Raw genomic sequence first — 12,343 nt, forward strand, 5'->3', positions numbered from 1 at the left:
TTTAGCTCTTTTCTTGTGCACTACTTTCCTCCCATTTGCATACATGATAAGAGAAAGCAGCAACAAGAAACCAACGCAAACAGAGCATGGATGCATGACGACAGATGTGCCACTAAAGAACAGCAGGAAAGGAGGAGCGAAAGCATAAGTGGGTTGCAAAGTGGCTGGCAGTTCTCAGAAATGTGCCAATTGGATGTACAGAAGGACATCAGCAGAGCAGTCAGTTGATGAGGGCTGCCCCTGAGATAAGCTGATCTGCCACGGCTTGACTTGTAGATGCAATGAAACAATGTTCACAGACAAGTTTGTCAGTCATCGTTGGAATTTAACTGCGCAGAGTGAGTTTCACACACCTGTCTCCTGTCACCTTTTCAGCACTGAATAACACAGACTCAGAACAGCAGTCTGATAAAACTGTGTAAAACTCTTTAGCTAAAAAAAAGTTAAAGAACACCAAAGCGTTCACGGTCATGGTTTATGGAAACTTTGCATCCTCTTCTCTCTTCTCACTTCAAACCTGAAAATTTTCCATCACATGAAAAACAAACAAACAGCACTCCTGCAGTAGAAAAAAATCAGCATTACTAACATTTCATAACCTTAAATTAGGTTTTGTTTATACATCATTTAAACACCATAATGCACATTTGAAAAAGTATAACATCATATACAATGAGACTGATATTATCTTCCTTTTTAAAAATCTTACGGTGACTTCTTTGGCAGCATTTATTGACTTCATCTCCCATGAGCTTTAGTGAATCTTTTGTTTGTGCATTTAATAGCATATTTGCAACAAATAGGAAGCACAGGACAAGTTATTAAAAATGGAATAGAAGGCAGCACGTACATAGAGCCCACACAAAGGGAACAATTTTTACTGATAAGTATTACCTACACTGAGGCCATCCTACTTCTTCTGTTAATGTTCACTTTACAAATATTATACAACACTTAGTCCAAGGATTGTGAAACACTGCAGTCAGCAGTTTTTGTTTAATTTAGTGGGGGTAGTGGGTTAGTAACCTCTCAGGTAGCTGGACCTGGTCTGGCCTGCAGATCCAGCTCAGGCAGACTTCTGGAATATTCTGAAAAGATATTTGTTGCATGTGATGAGTAAAGTGGTTCAGTTATGCACATCAATAAATTGAGATGCTTTTGTACACTTTTTGTCACATCAAATGATCTACAGGTATCGACGAGCCTTTCTCTGGAAAACAGTAATCTTGCATAAATATGACATTAGGTATGCACTGGTGTGCATGTAGGTTTTAATGCTGTGGAATATTCACCCACATTCATATTCTCAAAAGTGATGATTGCACAAGTCTGCTTTTTATTCAGTGCTGTAGCATGATGACATAAGATATATACGTGATTAGACTTCTGTGCCCAAAAAATAAAAGGGGTAACCCATCAAATTCTATGAATCTCTGTTGCACCAGGACTTTTCCTGGTAGGTGGTTTGAACAAAGACAAGTCAGAGGTGGAGGTCTGTGGGGGCACAGCTCTGTGGACTCATCAAATATTGTGGGCGTCTTTTGATAAAGCTACTGGTTGTGCACATTGTCCCCTCCTCCTCTGGTACCCATTGTGATGTGACCTTTTAAACTGGGCTACAGTATAAAAGAACGCAGCAGCAGTTGCAGGGGTACCTTTGGCTCAGCTCTCCAGGCCTATCTGGTCTCAGAGGAATCCTCATCATGAAGCTGCTTTCCTGCATCCTGTTGCTTACCCTAGCCCTGGGATGGGCTCACTCGTAAGTGGACTTGTACTTCTAATGAAGAGATAAAACCCAGACAGTTTGAATGTTTTTTAATGCCACTTGTTTAATTTTTTTCATTAAAACTCAATACTAATGTAATGAGTTACAGGGGACATCATGTTGTGTCTTTGCTGCATATCTAAAATGTTTCCAGATAACTTTTTTTTGTTGTTTGTGCTAAATGCAGACATGATTACAGATCTAAAGCAACACTTTAATTTAGCTAAAGTCACTTTTTATACTTCCTGAGTTAAGCAGCGTTGATACAGGAAAAAATAAGACAAGAAATTATGATAATAAAAGCATTGTAGTGATATTTTCGTAAGTATGCTACACCAATTTGAATTGTTTTAACCCCACATGATCTCATTATTTTCTCTGGATATCACACAACATGACATTGTGGCTTCATACAGTATAGCTTGAGTAAAAAACTAGATGAAGACTGAAAACTCCTCTCACGTGCGTTTTCCCTTTAACAATTTTGTAAAACTAAAAGTCCGAGCCTAAGTTTTGAGTGAAATTGCTTAAAGTGATAACATGCCTTTTCTCTGCTGGTAAAACCAGGCAAGGAGGAGGTCATCCACCACATGAACATGATTGTGAGTTGAAAGATTTTATTCTTTTAAATTCACAGACATTTCTCAACACAACTGCTGTCATGTTCTATATTATGAGCCTTCTTCTCACTTTCACCTGATATTCTGCAGATGACCTTGACCGCTGTAAAGGTCTTGAGATGGATGCTGTTGCAGTGAATGAAGAGGGAATCCCATACTTTTTCAAGGGTAAGACTCTATAGAGGAGTCATGGGCAGGCATTTTGACACTGAGCGATCGTGGCTCAAGAGTTGGCAGTTTGCCTTGTAATCGCAAGGTTGCCGGTTCGAGTTCCGACAGTCTCGGTCGTTGTGTCCTTGGGCAAGACTCTTCACCCGTTACTTACTGGTGGCACCAGTGTCCGGCAGCCTCGCCTCTGTCAGTGCGCCCCAGGGTGGCTGTGGCTACAATGTAGCTGCCATCACCAGTGTGTGGATGACTGGATGTGTAAAGTGCTTTGGGGTCCTTAGGGACTAAGTAAAGCGCTATACAAATACAGGCCATTTACTGCATGAGGGAAAGTTATGACCTGGGAATATGTCATACTTTTAAAATGTGTTTGATCATCATAGAGCTCTAATGGAGTATGAACTGCAGCATGCATAAAAAGTGTGATTGGCTCTATTTAATGACTGTGTCCCGTATATGTTCTGTCAGGTGACCATTTATACAAGGGCTTCCACGGCCTTGCCGAGCTCTCCAATGAGAGTTTCGCTGAGTTGGACGACCATCATCACCTGGGCCATGTGGACGCTGCTTTCCACATGCACTTTGAAGACAACCCCGACGACCACGACCGCATGTTCTTCTTCTTGGTATGGCTTTTTATTGTGTTATTGATCATAACAGAGTTTGGCAACAGGCAAACATCCAGAGAAGGAAACAGTTTAAATAACCCAATAGGAATTACAACACAAAGCAAGATGGATAGCAAGACTAGAGTGGAGAGAGGGAGACAACAGCTGTCCTTGCAGTTGAGCTGGCAGAATAGTGTGACTAGAAAACAGGTATGATGTAGGCCAGTGGCTTTCAAACATTTTGTGTGCAAAGCACACCTGCACTCATATCTGTGCAAAATAGTCTCCATCATGCCATCTGACATGTCTGGACTGGTGTGCACCACAAATACCTTTCTCAGTTTCTTTTTGCATTCTCATGAGTAATTATAGCTGTTCAAGTGTGATGATGATTAAAATTTATCAACATTCCACAACTGCCCAAACTTTGGGGTTGAAAACTGCTGTAAATGTGAAGCCTTTGCAAAATAAATTTTGTCTGCATTACTGCTTTCTGAAAGCGATACAAAGTGAGATTCTCCTGATTTGACTGCAAAAGCCTAACAACTTGTCAGTTGAATCTTACTTGTGTTTTTTTTTTAAACATAGGACAACAAGGTGTTCAGCTTTTACAAGCACAAGCTGGAGGCTGGCTACCCCAAGGATATCTCTGAAGTCTTCCCTGGAATCCCCAACGATCTGGATGCTGCTGTGGAATGTCCTCACCCAGAGTGCGCCAACGACTCCGTTATCTTCTTCAAAGGTAAATAAAAGTTTTCACTGACTGTGAGAAAACTGTGGTTATTATTCCTATGAGACCAAGAACATTTTTCACTATTTCCAAAAAAAAAGCTACCCGAGGAAAAACTTTAAAACACGCGTCTTTTTTTCCCCTGAAGGGGACGAAATCTACCACTACGATCTTAAAAGCAAGGCTGTAGAAGAGAAAGAGTTCAAGTCCATGCCAAACTGCACATCGGCTTTCCGCTTCATGGAGCACTACTATTGCTTCCACGGGCACATGTTCTCCAAATTTGATCCAAAGACTGGCGAAGTGCACGGCAAATACCCCAAAGAGGCCCGCGACTACTTCATGAGATGCTCCAAGTTCAGTAAGTTAAAAAGCAAAGTGAGCAATGTGATCAGATATGACTTCAAATTTGACACAGCTGTAGATTTAAATACCGTTTCTGTGCTGTCGATGTTCCGGGACTGTAATTTTCTAGACCAAAGTTATGTTTTGTATTTTTAACAAAAATACGCTTTTTTTTTTGTTGTTGTTATTTTTTTTTTGTTCAGGTCCTGACAGCGACCATGTGGAGAGAGAGCGATGCAGCCGTGTTCACCTGGATGCCATCACATCAGACGACGCTGGAAACATTTATGCCTTCAGAGGTGAGATCTGACATCAGAACACATCATATACATTTATATGTTGTTCCAACATCTAAATCACTGTACTGAAGTGACGGCATTATGATCAGGGCTGGGTCTGAGGTTTGGCTGTACACCCAGCGTTCATCAGAGCTTGATTTATTCTCTTATGTCACAGGCCACCATTACCTCCGTAAAGATGACAATGACACACTGACCTCTGACACCATCGAGAATGATTTCAAGGAGCTGCACAGTGAGGTGGACGCCGCTTTCTCTTATGAAAATCACCTTTACTTGATCAAGGTAAAGCACCTGGAAGCACATTTCTGATCCTGTCATTAACTCTGCACACCATATTTACCATGTTTTCTGTTTCTCTTTTCTCCCAAGAATAACAATTTGTATGTTTACCGAGTCGGTGAGCCCCACATCCACCTCGATGGTTACCCCAAACCTGTGACGGAGGAGCTGGGCATTGAGGGTCCCATTGATGCTGCATTCGTCTGTGAGGACCATCACATTGCTCACATTATCAAAGGTATAAACACAGGCAGAAATACAGAAAGCAAGTATTGATTATCCCTGTATCACTTCTAGGACTGCTTTGAACTACATGATGTAGTTACATCATGTAGTGTTATTTGATCACTTAGATGACACAATAAGTCATTTAGCACTTACTTGAAAATGGTCACAATTATATTTACAAAGAACTAAGACTTTTAGATAGATATCTTACCATATCGTTCTGCCTTTTTTCCATCAGGTAATCAGATGCATGATGTGGAACTGAAAGTCACCCCACGTAAGGCAGGAAACGAGCGTCCAATCGGACCCTTCAAGAGAGTCGATACTGCCATGTGCGGTCCCGGAGGAGTTAAGGTGATCATAGGAAATCACTTCTACCACTTTGATAGCACCAAACTGCTTTCTACTGCCAGGTCCCTGCCTGAGCAGCACAAAGTGTCTCTGGAGCTGTTTGGCTGTGATCACTAGGACTGAATGGGTTGTGCAGGACATCGCATACAACACAGTGAAATATGGAGAAACAAAAGCACCAACGACTTCAGACAAGAGGCGCCACATGACAAGTTGCTAAGCTTTTGACTAAGAGCACTTACAGCTGATGCAGTATTTCATACCCATTGTTTCCCTTCCATGTCTTAGTAGTAGCCTTCTTTAATTCATTTAGAGGGTTGTTACTTTTCATGCTAAAGCTCTGTGGTCCTCCACGCAAAGTGTGCTACCAAGAAGGCAGATGTTTTTCTGTGATTCGTTTTGTACAGTGCTGTTGTGAATAAAGCAAAGTGGCAACAACCAAGCAGGTGAAACAGTGATGATTTATTTCTGTGATGTGTTAATAAGTTTCCAGGATGCTTCTCGGGCAGGTCCACGTACTCTGATACTACACTTGCAAGGATAGAGAGTTTTTCCTACATAGTTCACTTTCTGAATATCCAAGAAAGAAAATACTTTCTGTACAGTACAAACAAACAACACATATACCATGAATATGAGTAGACTATACCTGTAGCATTTAAAAAGAAATTACATGTTATTTATAACATGTAACTGCATTTTCTTTTATAACTTACTACAGTACATTTTAACTAGACTTTTTTCAAGTGGGCCTATGCTGATTGATTGCAATGGAGTGGCAACCTGTCTGGAGTGCATCCTGCTCCTGCCCTATAGACAGGTGGCATAGACTCAGTGATAAGGGGCTGAGAAAGAAGTCTAAAGATAATATTTATTAGTGCTTTTATACATCTGAGAAGCTGTTTTGCGAACAGTTTTTCCAGAGGCAAAACAAGGAGACTTTCCGACCTTTTACCAGCAGAGGGCAGAAGAGTTCCACTTGGTTGATCTGCTACTTTATGACGATAGAATGAGGACAATACTTCTGTCTTTGCCTTTTCTGTAACTCTGCTTTTGTTTCTTGCAAACAGAGCAGTACAGATAAGTCAGAGCAGGTGTTAAATCGTCTTATTCCTGTGAGGCACACATAGATGAGATGTGAATTATCCACAGGAAGCTTTGGTGTTCCTGTGCTTGTGAACTCCCACGAACCAGCTGCAGCTGGAAAAAAACACAACATTTGGTTGACAGAAACCTGATGTTTTCTACCTGGTGAATAAACAGTGAGCAGTAAAAATATTCAGTGCATGTCTTTGCGAAATGGTAAGAACTAAATTCCTTTAACTTTCAAGTATCTGCAACTGGTTCCATTTTACAGTGTTCAATGCCCCGACACCAAATCTGCCAGGATTTCTTCAGATCTGTTCAATTTAAAATATAAACAAAGACTCGAGTTTTTCAAATATGTGAATGCTGACCTATTTAAAAAAAACAACTAAAACTTTTGTAAACACATATACTTTTAGTACATTTGTCTTGTGATATACTATCAAAGCTGTGTGGCTGCATACTATTATCACATATTATTATTATGGAAGTAGCAGCAGTTCACATGTACACCTCAGGGCCCCGCACAAGACTAAAATGTTATAATATGTTAGAGCAAAACCTAATTATTCATTTTAAGTAACTGTGCACATTCAGCAGCGAAAACCCCCCAGAAAAGGTCTACGGTACATCTCCGTTGATAGTGACCCTCATTGTAGGCATCACAATATGTCACATGTCACATTTGAAAAAAAGGTTCTTCCAAGTCATAATAGTCAAGTGACAAAAAACACACTATAAAAAAAAACTTTATTTGCATTTTTTCCAAAAAAATTACTTTTTGCTTGCCTCCAAAACATTTGAGTTCAAGGTTAGTGTGGAGCTGTCACGGATGAGAATCAGGAATGACATCAAGGCATCACAGTGACTTGTGATTATTTTGGGAATTTACTAATATCAGTCTTCAGTTTGCTTTTTCTTTAAAAGCTATCATATGTATCAGCCCCACATTAAAAAGTGAGGCATATCTTTACATGTGATGGCCACATTTTGAACGCTGAGTTTCTTACTCGGTATAGCAGAGTGTCTGCCAGTGGGTGGCCTGTCACCAGTGTCATATCCACTTTACCCTAGCAATCCACCGCTGCAATGTGTGCAGACATATCATGACATCAGTGCTGAAGATGGCAGCAAAGACAGGCTGCAACAAGCAACATCCCATGTATAAGACTCGTGTAAGCTATCATCCTAGCAAATATTGCTCTTACTCTGCAAATCACATAAAATAGCATCAACAACACTTTACTGATTAAACAGGACATAGAGCTAAAGTTAGAGTGTGACCCATGAATTATTTATACATACACTTAGAAGTTTGGTGTTGCTTCTCCCGTCCTTAATGACCTGTGCATCACACACCTCTAAACTGAGGCAATGGGATGATGTCAGGTTCATGACTGGGGTTGGAGTCTCTGATAACAGCATGCTTCATCGGATCACACAATCCCTTACTTCACCCCACCGGCTGCTGCGATAACAATGGAGAGAGAAACACTGGAGCCCTTCAGTGGCTGTGATATGATGCCACAGTGGGCTACAGAGGCAGCCAGCCCAAGAACACACATACATCAAATCTGGTGTAATGTGTCTAATGAGAGGAACTCTGTTTGACAGGGAAACTGTAAGGTCAGTGCTTTCATTCACTAGTCTGCAATTAGATCATAGTATTGCATCTAATCATAAGCAGGCAATGCAGATACAGGGCAGGAAATAGTGCAGTGACGGCATGTGGACTCAAGTGGATAACACCTGATCATATATATGAGGAAACTGTCTGTTCCCGTAAATAATGTGCATCTTGAGGATGTATTTTTTAATTTCTGTATGTCAGCAGGTTCATTGTCAGCAGGTTTGCAATAGGTTATCATATCCTCTCAGTTGCTCTTTTTATTTCCCTGCTCAACACAAATCTTTAGCTACAGCTTTGCAGAATCTTTGTGTTTACTACTCACAAATTGCATTTCAAGCATTTGTCTTCCAACTAATTTTTCAAATGCACTATTCCTTCAAAGTTTTCATGGTAGAGGGGCATACTGGGAAATATACTTGTAATTACACACTCTGCTCTCTCTCATTTGTGTAAAATGTGTCCTTGACAAAAATGACCTTAGAGATTAAAGTCATAACCTAGTCATAATAACCTATTTTAACCCAAATAATGATCTTCTACTAAACCTAAAAGTATTTTTGATGTAGGCTTCCTCTGCTCACAGGTATCTGCACCAACCAGTAAAACAAAGAGTAGTCCCAGCAGCCCCTGCTGTAGTGGAAGGTTACCTATGTCATAGAATAATAAAAATGATGTGATACAACAGTTTTGTAAAGATTTTTCATCAGTGTGCTGCAGGGTAAATGGACTGATTTTTATATAGCGCTTTTCTTCTCTCCCGGAGTACTCAAAGCGCTCTATACAACATGCCACATTCACCCAATCACACCCGTTCTCATGAGCACTTTATCTATACTCAGTGCTATCTAAGTACATTCACACACATTCATACTCCGATCGATGCATCGGAGAGCAACTTGGGGTTAGTATCTTGCCCAAGAATACTTGACATGCAGACTGGAGGAGCCAAGGATCGAACCAACCAGTAGGTGACCTGCACTACCTCCTGTGCTACAGCCACCCCTGACAGAGTCACAAGCGATGCCTCAGACCAGCCGTAATAATCATCACAAACTTTCACTTTGACGCATCATTTGGTTGCACATACCAATGACCCTCCATACTTCCTCTTTTCTCCTCTGTTGGACTGTCCGGCTGTGGGAATGTTCCTTTTGCTTATGCATGTGTGTGCATCTGTGTGCATGTGAATCGTCTTCTTGCTGTTTGTGACGCTGCTTAATTAACTGGACTGGGAGGTTGATGGACATCTGCTCTCAGCCTGCCGTTTAGGGTAGCTTGACCCCCACTTAGTGTGTGTGTGAGTGTGTGTGTGTGTGTGTGTGTGTGTGTGTGTGTGTGTGTGTAGGACAAGCAGGTATGGACATTGGCCAAGACTGTGCCAGATAAACGTTGGAGCTCATGACCAGATGGTGCCAGCTAGCGTCCCCTCTGTAGACTGGTGACCGCTAAAAACACTCCCTCAGATGTAACCCCGGTGCCCTGCATCAAACTGTCAGAGAAAGCAGCAAAACCAGTCTGGTAAAGGCACACAGAGAAGACCAAAACACACACATACACACACAGGTTCAAATAAAATGATGTGGGTCATGCTGCAGGCACTTCATTGGCCACTTTACTCCATGTCTTGTGTGACAGGTATGACTCCAGATGTAAAATTTACTGGTTGCAGTTTATCAATGATCCCAGGAATATTGATTAGATCCATTTTTGTTTTGTCCTTTCAGTAGATAGTGAGCCTAATGCTCAACTTTCACTTGATATATCTTAGCTGATGTTAGTCGGTCCTTTCTATGGGAAACACTAATGGAAGGGCTAATAGGAGAGGAAAGAATAAAACATTATCCTAAATAAATGTGGCCTTTTTTCATGTTTCTTTCTTCCTCTTCATTTTTAGAAATCTTGGATACATTAGCTCAAGGATGTTTGCATCTGTCTAACAGTGGGTTGCAGTTGTAGACTGCCTCTTGAAACCTTACAAATGTAAAAGATACATAGTGAGTCTTAGTGAATGCAGTAACTCATCACTTAAGCTGTCAAATAAATATCAAGTATCAAGTACCTCCTTTTCATATTTTTAGAAGCGTGTTTGTTTATTTTTTTTTTCAGATTGACAGGTTGATCCTTTAAATTCTAGTATATTCTTGTTCCTTGAGACCTAAAAAATAAATCTATATATTTTTGTGTTGTGTAATAACTAAATGCTTATACTTTGACTAGAAATATTTTTGACTGAAAATATTGGAAAGTAAAGGCTCACTCCTCATTTCCTGTTTGGAGTTCTGCCCTCTTCCCTGAATGAGAGTGCAATTACGATTCCTTCCAGCAGTATGAAGAGTTGAACTTTGCTATGTGTCATTAATACTGTATGAAAGACTGACTGCAGTTTATTAATAAACTCTTCAAGTCTTTTTATCAGCCAGGGTTATCCAGAATTCAAACCTGATGAATGCCAGAAAACACCTAAATTTAAAAAAGCACGTCCTTCTTCACTCAATCTTTTTCTTTGTTGAAATTCACCATCCTAAATACACCTTTCTGACTACCTTTCCACTCGTCATTCACTGACTTCCTCTGTTTGTCTCCCTGCAGTTGGCAGTGTGCCTGGTCTGCTGCTGTTTTTCTTGCTTTGTTTTTTGCCGTCTGCCCCTCTTTCCCCTCCTACCCTAAAATTGCCACCACCTCCACATCCTATCCCATCCCTTCTCTCCTCTCTGTATCTCTAACCTTCCTCCCCCCCTTCCACTTCCTTCCCAGTGTCTTGTGGATTGGGCTGTGCAGAGCTGTCAGTCCCTGGCTGGGCCTGCCAAGCAGCACGTCCCGGTCAGAGGGGAGGCCGGAGCAAATGTCGGGGCGTCGTTGTGGGTCCAGCCGACCTCCCTCCACTGAGCAGAAGACCCCCTCAACAGATTGAGCGTCCAGCTGGCCGGCACGGGGCCCGCCATGGCCCCATGCTGAGGGCACACATGCCACAAAGCACAAATTCCCACTTGCACACAAATATGCACATATACACTAACATGTGCATGTATAAGACACATGCTTGCTTGGACAATGACACAACAACCCTGTCGCTCAGAAATTACGCTTCTATACAACTAAATTGTAACAGCAGACGTGCTGTGAAAGAAACAAAACTGGCACCCGGTTACATTTTCCATCACAGTAATAAAAAATGATCATTAGTTTATAGTTTATCATCAGTCTTTAAACATTATAATAACTGAGCACATCGGTTATAATGTAGCAGTTTGCTCCACATAACAAGCCCCTCCCAAAACAATATCAACTTACAGCTACCCCCTACTGACTGTTTAAGGCGCCACAGCTTCTGCTTTAGTCCGAAAAAAGACGGAAAAACGCCACACTGACTTCAGACACAGTGTTTCGATTTTTAAGAAATCAAGTATATCATTTCACATTAAACTGTCCAGATAACTTTATTCCAGCATTTCATATCTTAAAGCTGACAAGGTCAGATTCCAGATGTAAAGTTCAAAGCTGCAATTTTTTTTGCCCTTTACAACCAAGTAATAGTTCAGATGAATCACAGTGCATTTTTGAGTCACCTCATTTCTGTTTGTTTTTGCTTTCAGTGAGGCTTTTTAAATTTTGTGATTATGCAGTCAGAAAAAAACAACACTTAATTTGTCATTTTTTTTACATACAGTAGGCTGTAAAAAATTACATTTTTCCTCAATGGATTTAGAAACAATAATAGGCTTGGATGCTTGATTGCAGTGTGCATATGTAGACTCTTTATTGGCTTGTAAAGGTGATTTTATTGCATTTAGTTTTAATTTTTATCATATATTGCAGTTACAAATGGGAGGAATCCCCCAGTTTGACCCTGTTTTGGAAAATAGGAAACTGTTTGAACTGATCGTAATTCTTGCCTTCACAGTTTTTGTTACCCAGGAACACAGTGGCTTAAAGACCAAACTAAACTTCTAAATTCAAGGAGATTCAGTCATGTGTCAGGTAGTAAAGACATCACAGGCAGCTTTTGTGATAAGTATGTACACATTATATTTCATTTCATGTAAGAGAAGAGAAGAGAAAAAAAACTATAAAAAGAAATGAATCAAGATAAGAAAATTAGAGGATAAATAAAGATCCTAGGGAGTCTTGATTAGCGTTTGAGTGATGAGATCTCTGACACGGCAATCACATTCTGCTATTGGAACATTGTATTGTTAGGAACATAGTCATACCTCATTAGACATCACTGTAT

The 12,343-nt window shown here is 40.6% G+C and overlaps 1 protein-coding gene across 1 annotated transcript; it reads left to right on the forward strand.

The window, feature by feature from the left end:
• The first annotated feature begins 1,632 nt into the window (after positions 1-1,632).
• hpxa (hemopexin a) lies at positions 1,633-5,838 on the forward strand. Its single transcript, XM_085435139.1, has 10 exons — positions 1,633-1,759; positions 2,333-2,367; positions 2,476-2,553; positions 3,022-3,179; positions 3,750-3,903; positions 4,040-4,252; positions 4,440-4,535; positions 4,693-4,820; positions 4,908-5,055; positions 5,284-5,838. The coding sequence occupies exons 1-10, from the start codon at positions 1,704-1,706 to the stop codon at positions 5,511-5,513; spliced, it is 1,296 nt and encodes a 431-aa protein (XP_085291265.1). The 5' UTR covers positions 1,633-1,703; the 3' UTR covers positions 5,514-5,838.
• The last annotated feature ends 6,505 nt before the right edge of the window (positions 5,839-12,343 follow it).

Source organism: Copadichromis virginalis, linkage group LG16 (genome assembly GCF_057382275.1).
Source record: "Copadichromis virginalis isolate Kocher_CV1m ecotype Utaka linkage group LG16, C_Virginalis_male_GT1.1, whole genome shotgun sequence".
Taxonomy (NCBI): domain Eukaryota; kingdom Metazoa; phylum Chordata; class Actinopteri; order Cichliformes; family Cichlidae; genus Copadichromis; species Copadichromis virginalis.